Source organism: Sorex araneus, chromosome 7 (genome assembly GCF_027595985.1).
Source record: "Sorex araneus isolate mSorAra2 chromosome 7, mSorAra2.pri, whole genome shotgun sequence".
Classification (NCBI taxonomy): Eukaryota; Metazoa; Chordata; class Mammalia; order Eulipotyphla; family Soricidae; genus Sorex; species Sorex araneus.
The window spans coordinates 46,456,930-46,479,741 of record NC_073308.1 but is presented as its reverse complement, the minus strand read 5'-3'; the positions used below and the strand labels follow the sequence as shown (position 1 = coordinate 46,479,741).

General features: G+C 38.8%; 1 protein-coding gene across 1 annotated transcript in view; it reads left to right on the top strand.

Moving 5' to 3' along the window:
* EBF2 (EBF transcription factor 2) overlaps positions 1–22,812 on the top strand; it is a 209,546-nt gene that overhangs the window by 151,821 nt on the left and 34,913 nt on the right. The window contains exons 8-10 of the mRNA XM_004619144.2: positions 8,515–8,632; positions 10,139–10,269; positions 11,132–11,258. Of these exons, the coding sequence (XP_004619201.1) occupies positions 8,515–8,632; positions 10,139–10,269; positions 11,132–11,258 (376 nt within the window). The remainder of the gene's footprint in view (positions 1–8,514; positions 8,633–10,138; positions 10,270–11,131; positions 11,259–22,812) is intronic.

The following is a 22,812-nucleotide window of genomic DNA, read 5'->3' as shown; positions in this document are numbered from 1 at the left end:
AAATCTCTTGACTCTTAGCCTCTCTGACCAACAGGTGAGTCCATTATCTGGTGATAAAATAAGTCAGATAGTCCAAGTTAAGAAATAATAATTATCTGTTTGGAGCCAGGAAGAAAAAAAATTAAAAAAACAAACTCTGAGGATCTGAAGTGTGGGGAAGGCATTCTGTGGGTTAATTCAATCTTTTTTCAATTTGATGGCATAAACTTCAGTGGCCCATACTCCTGACTTTTGGTGTCTCAATTTGGAACAAGAATCAGGGGGATATGGGTCTTAACTAATTCACATAGGAAAGTGTTTTGAGTTGTTTGTAGGAATCAAGGAAGAGAAATAAAAGCAGGTGCTGCCCAAGGAAGCTTTGGTAAAGAATATTTCAGACTTCAGTGAGATAGAAAAGAGGCCCAAATGCAGAAGACTCACTGTGGGCATGAAGCCCTTACCCTGACAGTATTAGAGAATAAAAAGATGTAGATGTTCTTGGAAAGCAAGTTTCTCTGTGCTTTGCAACAGAATTACATGAATTCTTAAAAAGTTTTTAGAATATTTTATTTTAAATTGCATGCTCACAATATATGTTGTCAAAGTAATAGAAGCTCTCAAGGAGTACATGGGTACTTAGGCTGTTTATGGGGCTGACCTGCTCTTGACTTCTGAGGGATGCAGGTAATTCACGAGGTTCCTGGAGGGTAGAGTTTGGTAGAAGAAAATGGCCATGGCAAACCAAGAGCAGCATCAAAAGTATTTGCTAATAAAACACTGACCTTGGCCATCCCATAACTATCCCACTTGGCATACATTTTATATAATAAAAGCAATAGCTTCAATGTAATCAATAAGGTGAGTTGGAAAGAGCAAGTGTCTGTGGTTTTTGAGATGAAGGGACATTTACTCGCCTAGCAGGTTGAGGATCTTCAGGCTCCCTGATGACATGAAAGGCAAGTTCTTAAAAATTGTCCCTTGATTTCTGAACGTATTTAGCTGAGATTTTAAAAGCAAGCTCTAAGATAATCAGTGGCTAAACTTGCCAAAATATACCACTGGAAATGTTCTTTAACTTACTGGTCTACTTTATGCCAATTAAAACTTTTCAATGTCAGAAAATAAGTTCAGGAACCCCAAGTTGTATAAAAAAAGTTTCAAGGCACATCTCAAATCTCATTTTCTTGATGAAAATACTTGTCATTGGGGCCAAAGTGATAGCTCAGTGGGCTAGAAAATATTCTCTGTATGCAGGAGTCCGGATTTGTGACCTGACACCACATGATTCCCTGAGCATTGGTAGGATTAACCCTTGAGCACGGAATTGGGGGTAATCCTGGAGCATCACAGAGGGAGAGGAGGTTGCCTGAATGAAGGAAGTAAATACATGTTACTCTTTCAGTTTAGGCTTATTTCTGCCCTTTGACCTCCTAGAGTATATAACAGACACAATTTCAGTTCTCAATTATATATTACTACAGAGCATTATTTTCTGGTTATGTGTTGTGCTTTTGTGTTTCATTACATGCATGGTAAGCTCCTTGGGGACTGTGATAGTGTTTTACAGATGCTTCCCATGCAGGCAGCACAGTGACTGGGACCATCTATAAATATGTTAGGCTGATTGAAACATGTGTTTTGTGGTTACTTAAGAAATTATCTTTTGGGGAGTTATGCTATTAATGGCAGAGTCCCCCCTCTCTTGGTGTAAACAACTCCAAAAATGCCCCTTATCTGTCTTGGCAGCAATCAGTTTTGTGCTTTTCTGATTTGGTACTTGATAGTTACCTAAACAGAAAATTTAACCATGAGGAATAAGTGACAACAGGGATGGCTAAGAATTCTGGGAGTTATCAAAAAATTCAAAATTTGTACTTGAGGGGTTACATCTTTAAAGGTACTGTTGAAGATTCTTGAATTTGAACTTAATTCTGGTTTGAAAATATGAAGTGTGAAAAGAATTAAAGCGATATTGAGAAAGAATTTGTAGTCATTAGTTTGCTTGTTGCTAGTTTGGTTAAATAAATGGAGGATTAAACATAAGTATTTCATCAGATTATTCTTGTAGAATCGGGATAGAGACTCCAACCAAACTTGGTTGCTTGCTGCACCTAGAAATCGGTCCTGAGTTTCTCTATCCCTTTAATGGTCTCTATATCCCCTTTTTTTCTTCCACAGGTGGAAAATAAAACTCCCCATAACAGTTATGCTTTGGGAAAGCTGAAATAACATATATAGCAACTGAACAGTTATAAGGGAAAAGCACATCATGAATTTAATTTCATTTCCAGATGTAAAATGTCATAAAGAATTTTTTTCCATACTTGGCAAAATAACAGGAATTTTTTAGACTATTTTATTTAGCTGGGTGCATGCATGTTTGTAAGTAGGTATCAGAAAGTCTTTAACATTGAGAGTGCAATAAAAGCAACATGTTTTAGCTTTACTGAGATTAAACTACCAAAGGCCCCACATTCAGCTGAAAGGTGCTTGACTTTTACTGAAGTGGAAGGCAAATGTACCTGACTAAAGGTAGCATTTGGTGTTTTTAAAGCTAGAAGTCTGAGCCGTAATAGAAGGTTCAAACCAACGTAATTCTCTAGTGGCTACAGATACTGGGATTGTCATCTGTTTCAAAGAGCAGATTGTTTAGTCAATCTACACATTTAGAATTTTGATGTCTCTCTTTCTCTTCTGTGTAAGACTTAAGGTCTTTGTTAGAACACCTAGGTTGGATCTGAGAAAGGCTGGCAGGAGTAAAAGTCAACTTGCCATTCTTCTGTCTTAGGTAACTCAATTAAATCATATGGTTGGGATTTAGAGCTTTAAGAAGTATAGGGAGAAAAAAAAACCCAAAACAAAGCATTAAAACAGAAGAATTATGTGAGTTATGTTCCAAAGAAACAAAGATATGTCAGAATGGAACATGAAAACAACCCTAGGGTGAGAGTAGATCCGTTTGATAAAAATCTCCTTGCCACAGAGCCTAGAAAAATAGTTTGGCTCTTAAGGCAATTGCCTTGCATGCAGCCAACCCTGGTTCTATACCCCACGTATGTACTCTTGAGCCACTCCATTAGTGAGCCTTGAGCATAGATCCAGGAGTAAGCCCTAAGCACAACTTGGTGTTTCCTCAAATAAAAACAGAAACCCTATGTGCCCCATACTATCACCTTGATAACACAGGAAGTTTCTCTGTTGGAAAATTAGTTATACGGGCATATTAACGGATGTGTCCACCTGAAGAATAACTCCCATCATGACATTTTATAAGCAAGAGAGAAATCTTTACAACTCAGCTCCTGATTTACATAAATTATTGGGTGAGGGACATGGGAATACTTTTATGTAATAGAAGATAAATACTATTTAAGAAAGCCAATTACTTTTGTGAGTATTTTTTAGCAGATTGTCAACACAGTCATATATAACATTGTTTAAAACTGTATTTTTTAAGAAGAGATAATTTTATTTGGGGAGAAACTTTAAACTTTTTAATTAATGTTTCTATTCCCATAGAATCTATTATCACTCCCTTTTAACTGGATGATTAAAAATGGATATGACACTGCCACTCTCCTATTAATTTGTGTTTTCTGACCTGCCTTATCAAAAATGAGATATCACTTTAAACAAACGAAGGAGTTGTAAAAATTGAAGAAGAAAAAACACTTTCACTTTAAAAGTAAAAGCAACTTCTATTGATATCTACTTCTCTTTCTTAGAACCCTCACTTAATGATATCACACTATAAAGAACATTTGCATGAACATAATTTACTGTTACATTTGTGTTGAATTGGAAGAGCTATAATACACAGTGGCTTAGTTTTCGGATCTGCAGACTTTGCTAGTTGGAGCTTTGAGTTGAAATACAGATACACCAACTATGAGAAACAAATAAAAGCTGTCACCAGTGTTAGCAACAAAAACCAAGGGTCTATCCCACATAAATTATGGACATCTGTATTCCTAATTGGCATCCTTTTGGGCTGTGCCAGCAGAATGGCTGTGCCAAGAGAGTCTGACAGCTTTAGAAAGACTAGGTATCAGGTTTAGGTGATAGGAGACACCAATGAGGCATAGAAGTTCTTTTGTGTGGAATACTCTCCATATGTTTGTTATAATACTGGTGAGTTTTAGTTTCAGATACCTCCAAATGGCACCTTTGTCAATGCGAAATTTGCCACTTCTAAAACACACCAGTTTCTGATCTTAGAACAAGTGGTACTGATGGTTATATGATCAGAAGATCATTGACGAAGATGCATACAAATAGTTAATAAGGTAATGGTAAGAAATGTTGACCTTGATTTGTTTAGCTAAGATGTAAAGATTTTTGAAGGTCAAAGGTGTCCTTGTGTAGTGTTTTGGAGTCTAACTGTGTCTGACCCTCTAACATTAAGCTGCTGTGGCCTGCAGTTTTGAAGAGTGAAGCAAACCAGGGGGAAAAAGAGAAGGGGGAGAGAACAGGAAATGGAGTGAGGTGTTTCAGGAAGTTGTCAGGGGTTGACTGATTGATTCCAGATGGAAGAGGTCAGCCTTTGTGACCCAGGAAATACTCACTAGGGGAAAGAAGTTGGCTTGTGGAAGGGGAAGGCCTGGGAGTGAGACGATGCTGGAATGCACATTCCACTTCCTTTAGTCTTCAAACATTCAGAAACATTAACTTCTCCAAATAGAATAATATCAGTATTGTCATTGTTCACCAGAAAACAGGGAAGGAAATTAAATTTGAAGTTTCGAATGTACTGAATGTATCCTCATCTCCATAATGTAGTTTATTCTGCCAGAGGTAAAAGTACTTTAACTAAAAGTCAATGTGTGTGTGTGTGTGTGTGTGTGTGTGTCTGTCTGTCTGTCTGTCCGTCTGTCTGCCTGTCTATCTGTGTGTCTGTGTATAAGAACAAACACCAAATGTGTCTGTCTGATTTCACATGGTGTAGTGTGTGAATTAAATTATTTACAGTTTGCAACTTCAGTTTCATTGATGGTTCTTTTGGATACCTCATAGTATAAGATACTTGCAATATTGAAAACTGGAACTTTCCTCATAGCCTCCCCCCACCCTTCTATCTATATATATACACATACATTTGGACATAATTTAAAATCTTGTAATAAATTTTACAGACACTGAAATAATTCAGGTTAATTCCCTTGCTGTCATGAGAGGCCAGCTCTAGCCAGCAAGAGATTAAAATTTATTTCCATTGTTAATAGAAAATAATGAAGTGCATCTGAACCATCAGGGTATGTCATTTGGGAAATGTTCACTTTGGAACTGAGTCTTACTCCACCCAAATGGACAATGATGAAATCAGCTGGCTCAGGAAAGCCCCATATTTTGTGGTAGGAATGCAGGAGGAGCATTAAAGTACAGTATGACAAGAAGCTTGTGGAATGGATTAAAGCAGTCTCAGAGAGAATATTCTTTCCAGCTACATAATCCTCAGACAGGGCTGAGGTTCTCCTATATGTGCTGAGTAAATTTCATTAGCAGTTAAGTTGGAATCACTCTCTTGTTTGTGTTTTGTTTTTGTATGTTTCCCAGAATGACAGGATGTCTTTGAAAATCCATTTGCAATGTCTAATATCCTCTCCATCTTTTATTATTTTTAGAAGGTAAGAATGTACAGAAATGAATACTTTCAACTTTCCCTTTGCCTTGACCAGGATACTTCATAATCTCATAGCCAGAAGACCCAGGTTTTCTCTCTTTGACTGTCATGCCACCAGGCTTGCTGAGGTTGCCCTCATAAGTATTTGAGCCTTTGTGCACTTGTGGAGAGTGATAGTTTATTGTGTCAGTCTCAGATTTATTGTGTCTACCACCTGATAAAATCTTTTTGGAAGGACTTTTCCCACACTCTAATGCGCAGACATGGGGCTGGAGCCATAAGTACATCTGGGAGGGAGTCTGCCTTGGAGGCAGATGACCCGAGTTTAATCCCCAGCATCCCATATGGTCCCCTGAGCACCGCCAGGAGTAATTTCTTAGTGCAGAGCCAGGAGTAAGCCCTGAGCATCTCTGGGTGTGACCCCCCAAAAGCAAATAATAATAATAATAATAATAATAATAATAATAATAATAAATATGCAGACACAATTTAGAACAGGTCTGGAGCTAGACAGGCAACATCCCTAAATTGTGAACAACTATATTGGTAATAATTTTCTAAATGATAATTGAGGGTACTTTAAGCAAAGATGGAGAACAACTCCACCTGTTCCCTTACTGCACTCACATGAGGAAATGAAGTATGGGAGAGACTTCAGGAGGAGAACACATTCCTTTTTCATCTTTGAATCCCCAGGACTTGGATAATATCCATCATGTAGCAGGAACTCCTTGAATGCTTTTGGGTTAAATGATTATAATCCACTACGCCCATTAAAAAGGTTCTAAAGACCACTTTTATACTCATGGTCTCAGGCTGTGAAATCCAAGCTTTAGGGTTTCTTTTAAATCTATTATGTTAAAATATATTGAAATTTTAAAAACTGCAACTTGATGTGCTTTTTGAAAAGGAAATAAAAATAATGTTATCTTGGTTTGGGAGGATATCAGGTGGGACGGACTGATAAGGTAACTTTCTTGAGAGATGGAAATAATCCATATTATGATAAGCTGTGGATTACCCGAGTATATCCACTTGTAAAATTGTGTAGCTAAGATTTGTGTATTTAAATGCATGTAAATTTCATTACCTTTATGAGTAGGGATCACAGTATAAATAAAATGAGAATAATAATATTTTGCTGAATAATTTCTGATTATCATTACCTTTATGAGTAGGGATCGCGGTATAAATAAAATGAGAATAATAATATTTTGCTGAATAATTAAGCTGAATTATGGACCGTTATAGACTTTTTATGTTAATCTGTTTGGAATTATTCATAATATCAAATTTATATGTAATTTGATAATATTAGGAGGAAAATCAGGATTAAGACATTCCTTCTTTTTACCTTCATTTAATATGCCAAGAAAGGTTAACACACACATTAGAATTATAGTATCAGCAAATTTAATTGGGGGACAAAAGGTTTTTGAATTATGTATTACTTATACAATGGCTTGTGACATTGTATAAGTTGTATATAATTCAACATCTATAAACAACACAATATGGTCACCACTAAAAATCTAATAATTTCTGTCACCATGAAACTGCCATTTAAAACATGGATCCTATTCTGTGATTTCTCTTAAAAGGTCTATATGTGTGCATGAATACATATATAACTGATTCCCTTTTCAAAAGGAAAATTGCCATGTATAACTGACAAGTAGATTCATATCCAGAATGGCTCATCTTCCTGGTTCATAAGTTGGTGGGTATACTAAAGTCTGCTCTCTTCTACTCCACTTTCTTGACTACTCTACCTTTATTGATCTCCCCTTCATCAACGTCTCTCACACCTCTGACTGCAGCACAGAAGCAGAACTTTCCGTTTGATCCCATTTTCTGTGTTACTGTGTTAGCCTCATTTTCCAGCCTGAAGTGAGCTCTTTGAGAGAAGAGGCCATGCTCAAAAACTTTGATGTATGTCCGTGTACCCCGTTACTAGAGCGCCCCCCAAGGGCTTAGACTCATGTGAGGGGCTTGGTGAGTCATCTGTTTTATTGACTGGTCAAAGGAGGCAGGGATGAAGCAATTAGAAGATAAATTGATCTTAATTTGTCATGTGTTAGGTCCCGCATAACTGCTAGGACATGCATTATCTCATTTTCTTTTTGTTTTAGCTCGTTCAGCCCTTTGAACTAGGCTTTGTTGTTTCTGTTTTACAGATAAGAAACTGGGAGATCAAAAGGTTAAGTGATTTGTTCAAGACTACACCTACCAGCAGTGGGACTGGAGGTCAGCCTATCTGACTCCAAATCCCTTCTCTTTCGCCACACCACACCCACCTTGGCCCCTTCTTCTGTTAGATACCAAAGGCTCTACATTTCAACACTGAATTCCAACAACTTTATCTTATTGAAGTGTCTCTTCCTCTGCTCTAGTGGGTGGGGACACCACAAACAACTCATCAGGCAGCATGTCCCTGCCCGGCATTATGTTAGCACACGTCAGAAGTCCTAGAGCCCATTCCAAGCTTGGAGAAGTGATTTTCCAGCTGGTGTTCAGATCTGAACTTCTTGGTCATGTGCAATAGGCTCTGTGGTGCCTACCTCTTGTGGGTCAGCTGGGAATAGTTGTCCAAGTCTTTTTTGATAGAGTACTATGTTTCTGAAACCAGCTGTCAGATGGCCAGCTTCTCCACTTTATCCTTTGGGCCACAGTTTGAGCACAGCCGGTGACAACACAGGCCTAGGAACAGCCTCCAATTTTTGCATGACATTCTATCACAGTTACACGAAGATGGTCACTTGTTGAGATGCTGCGGGCATACCCTGCACCACCTGAGTTCTTTTCCTTCTCTCTCACTAGTCACATGGAAGTCTGGCAAAACTGAAGTGTGGTGTATTTGCTGCTTCCTGGGGCACTAACTTTACCCTTCCACGTCTTCTCCTTTTAATATGCAGGTTGTGTTGTCCACAACCGTGAATGTGGATGGACATGTACTGGCTGTTTCTGACAACATGTTTGTTCATAACAACTCTAAACACGGACGGAGAGCAAGGAGACTGGATCCCTCAGAAGGTAGGGCTGTTGGCTGCCAGTGTAGAGCATGGCAGACAAATGAGGTTCTCCACAAATTTCCTTGCTGAAATTTCAAATGTTTGTCTCAGAGTGGGAGTCCAGAAAATCCATAAAGTCATGCGGTTCTAAAATGAAGCTGTAAACACGAACTCCCCCACCATTGCACCCTCACCCATTTCCCAGCTAATCTCAGCCCACTATGCCTCTCTTTCTTCCATTCAGTCCTCTGTTTTCCTCTTTCCTAGACTGGCGTTTCAGGCAAATGTAGTCCTATGACATCTTAGTTAAACAGGAACATTACAGTGCCAGACATGTATGAATAAGTGTCAGATGTGCCCTTAAACAGATTGTGGGCAAAACAAAACAATGTGCAGAATGAAACTGACACTAATTGATTTTTGTTTGCTTGGACAAGAAGAAATCATGATCTGCTCTGGGTAGTTTTCCAAGTGCATTAAAGTAATTAGAAATAGTGGTAACTGTTAAACTTCAAGTTGTCCAAAAAATTAAAATATATTGTGTTATGATAACTGACAAACCTAGAAAATTCCATCTAAATTCTTCTTCCTTTTTTGCACTTTCACCGGACTGGAGGAAGACCTTTATATAATAGAATGAAAGGCTAAAGTAGCTTCTATTTTGGTGTGTTTTTCTGTATACTGCCCACCTGCCTTAACTCAGCCCTAAAAACGTGTCTTGTATCACTTTAAATAGGAATTAATGAACTGAAAGAAAATGATTGAATCAGTAAAGAATTTGGAGTGGTGTTAATTCTCCCACAGTGGGCACTGAAAGGGGAGAAGAAAATCCCAGAGTTCAGAACTAGGAACCCATCCAGTTTCTTTTGACTGATTGGATGTGATTGACTGGCTGTTCAAAGGGGGCTCATGTTTTTGGAGTCCTGCCAAAATTCTCCTCCACCTTTGACCTTGTCAACTTTGGAAATGGAGTGATGGATTGACTTTAGTTATGGTCTGAAAACCATATTGAGTTCCTATTGGGATGTAAAGTCCAGAGGCCTGGAACATGTGGAAGAAGGAGAAGAAATCCTTCCTACAAAGTTAGAAAGTGATTAGGATTGTCTCTTGATAGAACTTTTAAAGGCCAGCTATGATAGTTTTTGTTTTTCCCTCCTCTCTCTAGCATGTTAACAAGCCTTATAAATCTTAACATCTTGGAGCAGAGAAGGTGGGGAGAGAAAAGGGATTTACGCATTTTCCAGTGTGGTCAACTTATAAAAATATAGGAAAAAACAAGAGTTTTAAAAATACTCTTTACACAATTAGCTAAGTGTTCTTCTTTTTTTTTTTTTTATATGCAATGGTCAACTCCTTAGTCTTTAATGACCTGGTGAAAACCAACAACCAATTAGTAAATGGTGTCAAGTCAGCAAAGCACAACTTAACTTCTCAAATGACCAACCATTTTCAAGAACAGCACATACCCAAACTCTAAATGTAAGCACCAAAGGGCAGACCTACTAGCTTTTTCCTTTTCTCTTCACAGCTACCCCCTGCATCAAAGCCATTAGTCCAAGTGAAGGCTGGACCACAGGAGGAGCTATGGTCATTATCATTGGAGACAACTTCTTTGATGGCCTCCAAGTAGTGTTTGGGACCATGCTTGTATGGAGTGAGGTAAGAAAAGGTTAATTTCCTTTCACCCAAAGGATTCTGGGGAAATATTAACTCCTGGAGCATTAGCCGCATTAATGCAGATCATGGGACACCTACTACAAATAGCATACCAGAATTTAAAACCATATAATCCATAATTTTACCATAGGTGTTGATCCTTTAAAAAGTTATGAGTTCATTCTAGTACTCATTCTAATTATGTAAAATTATAAAGAGCCTAGATATTGGATACTAAGAGAATGAGTAAGTAAATGATAAAATGGCATATCATTACAAATTATATTTTGGGGAAAACATTCTAATAATTCAGAAGAAAGGAGCATGTTTATGCTAAAATACTAAGTGAGAAAAGGATTAGAATAACAGTGTCTACAGATGTAAAGTCTAATTATGTAACACACATCCATAGAACAGTACTGGAAACATGCCAAAGATTAATAGCAGTTATTTCTGGGCTATGTAACACTAATAGTTTTCTATAATTTTTAATTTCTTTAAGTTAATGTGTTCCACTTTCATGAGATAAACAGAAAGATGTTGCAGAAATGTAGGTAACAGCACTGCTAGATAGGAAAGTTGCCAAATTGATAGGTGAGTTTATACAGTGTAGACAATGAGGGGGGGTATGATTTCAGGGATAGGAGTGAGGTGGGAGGAACTTGAGCCCTGCAGATAGGAATGGAAAGACTTAGACAGACTGGGTTGAGAGGAAATGAAAGAAGGGCAGAAAGAAACATGTGGGATATAGGTTTAGGGCCAGTTTTCCCAGAGCAATAGTATGGGGAGATGCTCACATCTTCAGAGTCCTCATTGATAACTTGTATAATGCGTATTTTTATCTCTCTGCCTGTTCACTCTTCAGCTAATCACCCCTCATGCCATCAGAGTACAGACTCCTCCTCGGCACATTCCCGGAGTAGTGGAAGTGACATTATCTTATAAATCTAAACAATTCTGCAAAGGAGCTCCAGGGCGGTTCATTTATACAGGTGGGTGAGATGATTCCAGGAGAATGGTTCAGTACTTCTGGTTCCCACCCTCTTTTACCAAATAATCTTGATCATTTTTCTATGTCTTTCTGTTAGAGTGAGAACAATGAGACTGGGTAATAGATTGACCAGGGCAATATAAAGTCAACTTTATGTAAGCAGCTTCTGCTTGCTTTAGGAGATGGTGTTAGTGGCTTATTTCAAGACTGCATCCTTGTAAATGTTTTCGCTCAGGAACCAAGCTAGAATAGACTTTGATTCATGTAGCAGATACTATATTAGACAAAGTTTCTGACTGTAACAATGCTCTAGAAGAGAACTTTTTCAGAAAGTTGTTCAAAGATGTTACAGAGTGGAATTATTTTTAAAAATTCATAAAACTAAAATATTTTGTTTATATCTTTTTGAATGTTTACTTTGTATCTCTTACTTTTTTCTTAGGTAGAGGGTGACTAAATATTAGATTTTTCCAGAGAATGGAATGTGTGTCAGAAAAATAATTTAGGGGCAACTAGAATATCGGGATGGTAATTTAAGAGGGAAATGGAAATTTGTAATGGCTTTTAAAGATGGAGAGGATTTGGGTAGGCAAAGAGAAGTCAGAATATTACAATTCCTGGGGCCAGGAAGATATAATGGGTATGTGCTTGCCTTCCACGAAGCTCACCCAGCTTTGATCGCTGGTATCCCCAAGACATGCTAGGAGTGATCCCTGAGCACAGAACCAGGTGCTTTGCTGGTTGTAGCCCCACCCCCCAAAACAGATAATATTCCAACTCTTGTTGGCAAAGGTCCCAAGGGTGAGGTGAACACATACTTAAAGAAGAGAGGGCTGGTTCAATAGCTCTGGCAATGAATTTGGGTAGAACTTATATCAGAACTTAGCCTGTGAGAGTAATAATAGTGTAAAATCCCTGCGTGACACTGAGATCAGTCCATTCACAGAGACAGAAAGTTGAATGGTGATTACTAGGGATTATGGGAAGGGAAAAAGAGATTGTTTAATATGTGCAGTTTCCAATTTTCCCAAGGAAAGAGTTCTGGAAGTAGATTGCACAACAGTGTGAATATACTTAATAATGTTTAAATGCTCACCTAAAATTAAGATAATAATTTTTGTTATGTGTATTTTACCACAATTTAAAAATCTTTAAATGTCTTGTATAAGCATTTGGGCTTTGGCAAGTTTTAAGACCACATTTGGGTTTCCATGTAAGGCCAAAGGGTGAAGGATGATCTTAGGTAAAACTGAGTTAGGGAACAAGAAAGGTAAGAAGATCAATAGCATACTGTACTTTAAACAGAATATACATAATAGAGAAATATGTTTATTCATAATTATGAGGCATGTTGAAAATTTCTTTTAATGTATTTTATATTTTCTCCTTTTATATAGCTCAATTTTGTTTCACTATAGTGGTTGACTAGATATCAGTTAGGCATATATATTAGAGGATAGCATTTAAGTGCACTTAAATTTTTATCTTTGAATGTGTGAGTTAGGTACATATTGACTGGGTTATATTTTGTGGATCCATAGCCATAAATTAATTCCTATTCTAGCTTCCAAAGAGACTTGGGTTTTTATTCATTCAAGTGATTTGTACTAATTACCCAATCTAAACTCTAGATTATGGAAGTGGGCCAGATAAAGCCACACAGTTCTTAATCTTTTAGAAATGTGCTTGTTTTTGTGTTTATTGAGGACTATGAGACTTTATATTTTAGGGGTCCAATTTTACACATCTTCAAAATATATGTCACTATACTTTAGCCATCACCAAGTCTCTAATATTCCCTCATCATAATGCATTACACTATTCTCCTCGCCTACAACTCTTCCTTCTCCATAATGCCCCTTCACCGCCATGCCACTTTTCATTCAGAGTCAAAGGATTTGTTTTAGTTTGACTTTATCTATTTCCTAATTTCTTTATATTCTACATATGAGTGACCTCATCTTTTTTTCTTTTGATTATTTTGCTTATTATGATTCCTTCCAGTTTTATCCATGTTTTAGCGAAAGTTCATCTCTTTTCTTTTAGCTGAGTGGTGTTCCACTGTGAATATATAGTACTTCTTTATTTACTCATCTATCATTGGTACTTGGCTTGTTTCCTGATCTTGGATATTGTACATAGACCTGTCATGAGGATAGCGAGGCTTGTAAAAGTCTCCACTCTGCTTTTTTTTTCTTTTTGGGTCACACCCAGAGTTGCACAGGGGTTACTCTTGGCTCATGCACTCAGGAATTACTCCTGGTGGTGCTCGGGGGACCATATGGCATGCTGGGAATTGAACCTGGGTCAGCCGCGTTCAAGGCAAACACCCTACCCACTGTGCTATCACTCTAGCCCCAAAAGTCTCCACTCTTAATAAATATTACATTCTAGAGGGAGAAAACAGGAAGCAAAGAACATCAGTCATGTTACCAGTTAGCAATAAATAAAGGATAGAGGATGAAGTAGGTCTTTGAGCAGGATGTTAGGGAAGTAATTTAGAAGAAATACATACTCAATGGAGAAATTACCATGGGTATGAAAATCACCAATACCTCTGCTGGACCATGGGCCATTTAGATTTGAATCTCTGATGGTAGGATGAAGTATCAGTGCAATCCGTATATTCATTGAACACATATGTATACCAAATTATGCTCAAGGCATAAAACCAACAATATCAGCATTCTTTTAGCCGTTTGAAGTTTTAGAATGGGAAAGAGACACTCAGATCACAACTGGGTTGAGTCCCACAAGAGATATGAAAGCAAAAAGGGTCGTAGGAGCAGTGAACCCCTACGGACTGATGACTTTGGAAAATCCAAGGGATCTTTCCAGAGGAGAAGGCAAAAGAGTAACATTTCAAAATGAAGACAGAATAGAGGAGGTCCCAGTCTAAGTTCATGGAAATCCAGAGCCTAGTGAAAGATGAAATCACATGGGCTGAGTAAGTAACAGATTTCATGTTATATGCAAGTTCAAAAAAGGTCTTTCAAGGTGGTGAGACATTGGAGATCTTCTAGTTTAACTTCCTCTTCTGCAGATAAGAAAAGTGAGACACAGAAGAAGTGGCTTGCCCAAGGTTAATAATCACTGGACTTAAGATGGAGTTAGAATGAGAACTCTGGCTTTTGGCACTATCACCTGTTGTCTTTTACTTAGTAACGTGGTTTCTGGTGTGCTGAGACATTAATGACTTGTTTATGAAGTAATAAGTGATCGAGCATTCTAGCTGTGCCCAGCACTGTATCTTTTTCTGGAGACACTGGACACTGCAAGTTAGGTCAGGAAGAATCTTCTTTCCTCCACATTCTGGTAAAAATGAACTGCTCACACCCTAGGATCAGAGGACCTGGACTCACAGCCTGGCTTGCTGCAAAATAGCTCTGACATCTTGGCAAGTGAATCAACCTCTTAGTTTTCTCACCTCTGAAATGGTACACCTACCTCACAAACCTGCGTACAGATGAAGTAGTGGGATGTATGAAAGCAGTAGTGAACTAATAATGGTTTAAAACAGGCTCCCCAGGAAAAAGATATCGGTTGTTAGGAGGAAGAGGAAAAACAGATTTGTAGCATTTGCTGATTTCTAAGGTGAAAATGCTTTCACTATGGATGATTTCAATCCGATATCAGCAAGTTTACAAACATTCCTAAAAATTTAACAATCTGGTTTCATGAGCTGGTCCAACCCAAGTCTTGCATACGTCTGTATACAAAGCACTTGGGATAGAGTGTGATTCTGTCTTGTAGTTAAAATACTTATTATTATTATTATTATTAAAATTTTGTGCTAAAATTATGATTAACTTGAATAAACAATTCCAAGTGTAATAGTTATTAAAATTATAATTTTGTGGTAAAATTATGAGGATTAGTTAAATAAAGAATTAAAAGTGTGGTAGTCATAAAAACAGTCAAAAAGTGTAATAGTTATTACAAGTGCGGTAGTCAGATCAAGATGCTGATATATATGTATCAGATCTATCTATCTATCTATCTATCTATCTATCTATCTATCTATCTATCTATCTATCGGACCTATAACCTTCATAATCTAAGGTGATGGGGAAGGCTAAGAACAGTGCTAATAGGAAATAGTGTGTACAAAGGCCATGAGGTGAGATATATTAGGCAATGGTGTATATTGATAGTCATTATGGACAGAACAGAAAGAATGAATTAAAGAGAGATTGTTTTTGAACTAGGAAGGGAAAGTTGAAGCTCTATCCTAGGAATACTGTGCTAGTCTTAAGTGGGAATGTACTATAGATTTGTCTTTTAAAAGCCCATTTCTGGGGCCAAGGAGAGCTCTCAAAGGGGTGGATCACGTGCCTTGCACACACAAGATCTTTGGCACTATGTCTCTCCCAAGAACCATCACCTGGCTCTGGTGGCTCTCAACACTGCTTTGTCCAAGCAGTACTGCATCAAGACTTGAGAATTGCAGCCAGTGACTCCTGGGTCCCCAAGACTCTTATCAAAATTAATAATCATTTTAAAAAGGTAACTCATGTTATGGTGGAAAAGAATAGTTTGGAAGCCAGAGTGGATCCAAGGAGGTCAGTTGGAGGTAAATATAGTGACTCTGGCCAGAAATGATGGCAGCTTGGACGGAGAGCCAGTAGTGGGGACAGGCAGGAGTGGATAAAATTTAGGAGGTAGCATTGACGGGACTTGATGATTGATTGGATGGGATGAAGGTTGGAGAGGAAAGGGGAGGGAACAACTCTCGGGTTACAGGCTTAAAAAATTGGGTGGGCAGAGTTTAGAAAGTGATTTTTTAAAAGGTATGAAGTGCTAAGGGAGTTCAGAGGAAGGACAAAATACTTCCAGCTGGCAGAGAGGTGAGAAGATTTAATATTGCAAAGATGTCAATTAATGAATAAATTTAACACAATGCCAATCAAAGTGCCAATGAACTGTTTGGGGAAACATTACGAAAGTTCACCTGGAAAAGTAAAGGTGCTAAAATCGGACCCCTAATTTTGAAAATGAGAGACACTACCAGACACTAAGACCGATTTTATGTTTCTGTAATTAAAAGAATATGGAGTTTTGTAGGGAACTTACAGAAATGTCATGCAATAGGAGAGAAAATTTAAAAATGAATGTTTTGGGTACATATGAATTGTATGTGTATACATGATATATATGTATATATATGCACATATGTATAGGTGAGAGCCTATGATGTCAATGTGGGAAAAAATGGGATATTGAACGAATATATTGGGCCAACTAATTGATAATTAAAGTAAAGGATGATATTTTTTTTTCTTTTTGGGTCACACCTGGCGATGCACAGGGGTTATTCCTGGCTCTGCACTCAGGAATTACCCCTGGTGATGCACAGGGGACCATATAGGATGCTGGGAATCGAACCTAGGTCAGCTGCATGCAAGGCAAATGCCCTACCCGCTGTGCTATCGCTCCAGCCCCATGGATGATATTTCTAATTTCACCTCACAAACTGAAACATTTGAGTGGAACATCTTTAATTTAAAATGTAGATGTGTCAAAGGTTATATATCTAAAAAATTATCATCTTGAGTTAATCCTAACTGTAAAGACAAAACTAGCAAACCATACATATAATGACATGAGAAAATTTGGTCACATAAAGGTACCAGTAACTAAATCAAAATGGAAAAACGACAGACTAGGAACTTATTTGTTACTGTGGCATGTCACCTTACAAATAAAATGGTTCTTGCTTTGGTCCGAAAGTTTGTTTCATATTTCCTGTTTGTCAGCCACTGCTACTGGGGATAAAGAGGTGAACATTAAGTATCTTAAAAATGAAGGAGAGAAAGAAAAATAGCTAAATTAAATGTTATCAAGGAGCAGCAGGAGTTAATTCAGGAGAAATGCAATGAAGTAGTAAATATTTAAAAAATTCTCATTGAAAAAATCAATATATAAGCAAATTTGAGCAACCACAGAAACAAGACTTTTTTTAAATTAAGTTGCAAATTATTTTTCTTTTAAAAAATACCTAGGTTAGAAAAATTAGAAGAAAGGATAGTTTTTTTGTTTGTTTGGGGGGCCACAGCCAGCAGTGCTCAGGGCTACTACTGGCTCTGTGTCCCAATGATGGGATTCCCACAGGCAAAGCATGCAGAATTCTCTCTCTGGCCCTGGAAAATAGGTGCTTTCTATTTTTTTTCTTTTTTGGTCACACCAGGCGATGCACAGGGGTTACCCCTGGCTCTGCACTCACGAATTACTTCTGGTGGTGCTCGGGGGACTATATGGGATGCTGGGGATCGAACCCGGGTCTGCCGCATGCAAGGCAAATATACCCTACCCACTGTACTATACCCCTCCATCCCTGAAAGTAGGTGCTTTCTAAACACAACTATAGGAAGGTAAATGACTCTAGGCTAAACTGGTGGTACTCATCTTAAAAAAATCCTTGTTTGGGCCCAGTGGTTCTAATTTTAGGAATGTATCCTTAGGAAGTTGTTGAGTTCATCTGAAGGCTATTTGTAAAGCACTGTTTTGGATAGTGAAAAAAGAAAAACATTTTTAGAACCCATTAGGGCACTTGTTAAATAAATAAAGGAACATCTTTACACAGAAATACATTTTAGATCTTAAAAGTAATGCAGTGGGTAACTACTTAGTTATATAAAAAAAGATCTGTGATCTAGGGTTGTTTTTTTTTAATGATTAAAAAATAGTTACTGTTTCAGCCAATTTTTATATTAATGGAAAAAAACTGTCACAGAAAAAATAAGCAAGGCATATGAACCACATATCAGGTATTAGCAATGGTTTCTAGGTGTTGATTTTATTGTTTAATTTTTAAAATGTTGCTTACTTGTGTCATTATTTGATAATTACATACATTTAAGGTGAAAGTTAAAGGAAGAAAATATGAAAAAATTCACATCACACCTTTAAAATGCGGGTAGGGCATTTGCCTTGCATGTGGCCAACCCGGGTTCGATTCCTCCATCCCTCTCGGAGAGCCCGGCAAGCTACTGAGAGTATCCCGCCCACACGGCAAAGCCTGGCAAGCTACCCAGGGCATATTCAATATGCCAAAAACAGTAACAAGTCTCACAATAGAGATGTTACTGGTGCCTGCTCGAGCAAATCAATGAGCAACGAGATGTCAGTGATACAGTGATACTTGAAAATTGCACACATAGGTAAACTTAATCCTTCACGGACCAAGAAAGTATTTTCAGCCAGGGAATCAGTGAAGTTTCTGGAAGACAGCCTTTGAGAAGGAAGATTCTGGGAGAAGAGCAGAGGTCGGTAGAGGTGAAAAGGTGGGGATGCAATGCTATGTCTAGGAGACCCTAAACATGTCCCCATTGCAGTGGGGGACCAAGTGCCATACAAGTTGGTGGAGACAGAGTGGCCAATGTGACTGTGAAGGGTTGGTTACATGTGCCACAGGAAAGGATTTAATGGTCTCTTGCTTATTGTTACTGAATGAGCAGCCTCAGAAGTTCAAAGCTAATTTACAACCAATGGAAATCAGTCTGGTGACTGGAAAGGCAGTAACTTATGCAAGTGACCGAAGGTGGGCCTCACCTTAGCTGCATCTCACCTCCAGCCAGCCTGGAGAAGGTACTTCTCTGAGTTCTAGTCAGCCTAGGCGCCTGAGCCACATGCATTGATTGAGTCCCTTGGAAATTGGCTTCACCGTCATCCCACAGTTCAGGGCTAAGTTTCAGGACAGTGCATTACAGGTCATCAAATTCCTAGGCAAAATCTTCTACTTTGCTGGTAGGGTAGAAAAAATAATCCTGATTCCAGAAAGAAAGAAATACTGGAGAGTCATTTACAGGCTAGAATGAGGAGCCAGGGTGGCATGGGATCTCAGAGACCCAATAAACCTGGCCCGTAAACCTGTTTCCAGATGCTGGATGTGCCATTGTTGACATGTTTGTCCTCTTGTCAACTCACCTAACCTCTCTGAGCCTCATTTTCTTCATCTGTAAAGCTCTGGTACTAATTACACTATTACCCATGAGTGTTCCCCTAATTTTGCTGAGCATAAAAATCATGCTTGGCCCCATTCCAGACATACCAAATCATATTCTTTGGGGGAGGGTCTGGGAATCTGTATTTTAAACAAAGAAATGAGTTTGGGAAACCTGAGTCCTGCTCATGAGACTCTGGTGGAGACATTCTGACTTGTATCCCATTCATAGAGTGGCTCATCTGAGAATGAATTGTTGTACTATGACTACAATTGTATTACTTTTATGTGGGATATTCTATAAGGGAGACTCACAAAACAGTAGGGAAGAAGGAAAACTCTAGCAAAGTTCTCCTCTCCAATTCCTAACCCACTATACACATCCTGTGGTGCATGGTCCAATTGTTGATGATTTCTGTATCCAAGGGTGCACCACCATAATAAACCCATGCTTATTAGATGTAACTTACCTGGTATAATTAGCCAAAATGAAGTAATCAGCTCCCCATGGCTGTTGCTGCCAAGAACAGCATAAACAACATCAGAGCTCTGAAAAACAACACATTTTCTTCACACATGTGACTTTGCAGGTCTATTTTTCTCCAACCATGGCTTGCTGAAGTGCGATGTACTGCTGTGGAATTGAGAGATCCACATGAGAATACAGCTCATAAAGAAGACTCCAATTGCTTTTGTCTGGTTTGAGAGCTAGAAGTGGCCATCCAAGGATTATAGGAGAGGGGATCCTTCCTCTGTTTCACAAAATCTTTCACAGAGACAAGGCAGTGCAGAAAAATGTTCTGTTAGGGAGACCCTAAGGGATTAAGGTTGTGCTGGTACTTGATGCCTGTCTTGACTTCAAACAGCAGTGCATATGTAGGGACAGAGGCTGTCTGGAACATGGCAATGGCAGTTGTCTCTAATTATAAAAAATGACCCATGTGCAGAAATAAGGATCCTGGGGTTGATGCCTTGTTACTGAAGAAATGGGAGTTGGTGGGTTATCATTTTCAATATTATTCCTATGGTTCTTTGTAGAATCTGGGCTAAGCATTTGATTCTTGGTTAAGAAGTTTTAAAAAATGTGATGGAGAGGGCTGGAGCAATAGCACAGAGGGTAGGGCTTTTGCCTTGCACCCTGCCGACCCGGGTTCAATTCCTAGCATCCCATATGGTCACCTGAGCACCACCAGGAGTAATTCCTGAGTGCAGAGTCAGGAGTAACCCCTGTGTATAGCTGGGTGTGACCCAAAAAAACAAAACAAAACAAAAAAATAAAAATAAAAACATGTGATGGTAGAAGTTGTTAGCATGTTCATATATTCACTACATACTACAAACGACCAGATCATCTTATGCATTCATCTAACACCAACTTTCCCATTATATTGTTTCTCCACTTTACAGAAGAGACTCTTGCTGCAAAGGTCATCAGATAAGATCCAATCTTAGCAGACTTATTTTAAAACTGTGCCCTTAAACATTAACTTGTGCTACTTGCCAATACTATACAACTTCTTAAGAGGTGTCATGCCAAGGTCATCTGACTTCACTGAGTAGTACTACTTAGAAGTCAAATACCTGTACCTTCAGCTTCCTTGAAATTACCCAGAGAAAGTGCAGAGGAGAAAGGTCTGGACAGTGAGCATGACGGACTCAGAGATATCTTATTTCTGCATGGGTTTTCTAGGTCAAAAAATGTATTAATTTTTTTCCACGGGGCTTAGGGGGTGGAGAGATAATACAGCAGGTAGGGCACTTGTCATGCATGCATCTAATTGCAGTTCTATCCCCAGGGCCCCATATTGTCCTCAAGGACCACCAGGAGTGACCTTGGAATGCAGAGCCAGCAGTATGCCCTGAGCACAGCTGGGTGTGGCCCCAAAACCAATACCAAATTCAGCATTATATGATCAATTTAGAGCCTAGGAAGTGCTTGGAATTCCCCAAAAGTTATTGAAATTTTCATCTTCATGAATAACAGAAGTTGCAGAAGACAAAGGATGAATTTCACTTCGCTATAAAAATTAAGAGAACTTAGTGTTAGAGCAGACTTTATAACCCTGGGTTTGGTATACACGTCACATTTAATAACCTAATAAGAAGGAATATATTTATCTCACTGACAATTACATGCCTTTGAAAATATATAAAAATATTCAAAATGAAATAACCCACTCCTGTAAGCTTTTCAAGGGACTCCATACTCTCGAGGACAGTTTTAGGTGGTTTCCACTCTCACTGTAATTTGACTTTGCATTTCTCTTCTGCAAAAGATATGTTTTTCTTGAGAGATATAGCACATGGTATCTTTCTGGGGTAAATTAGAAATGAGGCATTTTTAGGTGACAGAGAAGGTCAAAGGAGACTGAGGTCATGGACTGGGTGGGGCGGGGGGGGGGTGGGGGAGCGAGTGAGTATGGAGATGAGAAGAACAAAACTGAAGAGACCACTGGTCCCAGGTGGCAAGGGGACCCACAGAGGAGTTGCTCCCCAAGGTGTACAGTTGAATCTCAGAGTTGGAAAAACACTCTGGCTAATCGAGACACACTGAGAAGCCAAACAATTCGTGTCAACTGACCTCTTCCTCACAAACATTTCTTTTACTTTAGTACAAATAGATGCATTTGTTTCCCACTCTGCTTCAATTCAGTGTGGTGGAAATGTTTATTAGTTAATCTTGGGGGGTTATGTGATAGAAGGGTCCGGACACATGCAAGGTGCTGGTTAGACTTCTAGAATCACATGCCCCCTCACCGGCTTCACCAAAGATAGCCCTGGAAGTCCCTGAGCCCTGGTCGCCCACAGTACCACGGGGTGTGAGCAGTGCTGCATTCTTGAGTCCTCACACTGAACTACCAGCCATGTTGGCTAAGAATCTCTGATCCCCCTGGCTCCTCCCAAATAAATGAAAATAAATAGGCAAGAAGGGGTTATTGACAGGAAAATTGGCCAAGAGCAGGCAGTAATTGGAAGGAGAGATAGGAGGTTTAGATTTTTCCATATTCTCCCCAAGCAGATCCTGACTAGCTCCTTTCTGAGGCTGAGCCCAGGCATGGGGGCCTCTGATAAAGCCGCAACTGCACAGATGTGCAAGATGGATTGTGAATGTTAATAGCTTATCTGTTTTCCTTAAAGTTCATATAGCAGTATCCTGAAAAAAAAATCCTTCCCATTTAAGAAAGGAATCTGAGTTTTAGTTAAAAATACCCAATTCAGACATGAAAAACTGGCCCTGGTTTAATTGTTCCCTGGCCGCACTGGAAAGAGGTTGAAGCAATAGCCCTCCTGACGCCATGCGGTTTTGCGGAAGTTGCCCTGCCTCCACCTTTTAGAAAATATGGATCTATCATTCAGCTGAATCTCAGGAATGATATCTCCGTTGGAAACCCCAGAATAGGAGGCTGTTATTTCACAAGGTTCAATTCAGCCCCTTAATAGCCTGGTACTCTCAGCTATAATATTCTAAATACACATTACAGAGAGCATGAGCATATTCATAACTGCTCCATTGTGGCATTTAGATTTACCCTTGAAATTTATCTTTAATTTTTACAGTTGTCTTCTTAACCATGTATATTACTCCCTTCTTCAAACAATCTGTCTTGCTGCT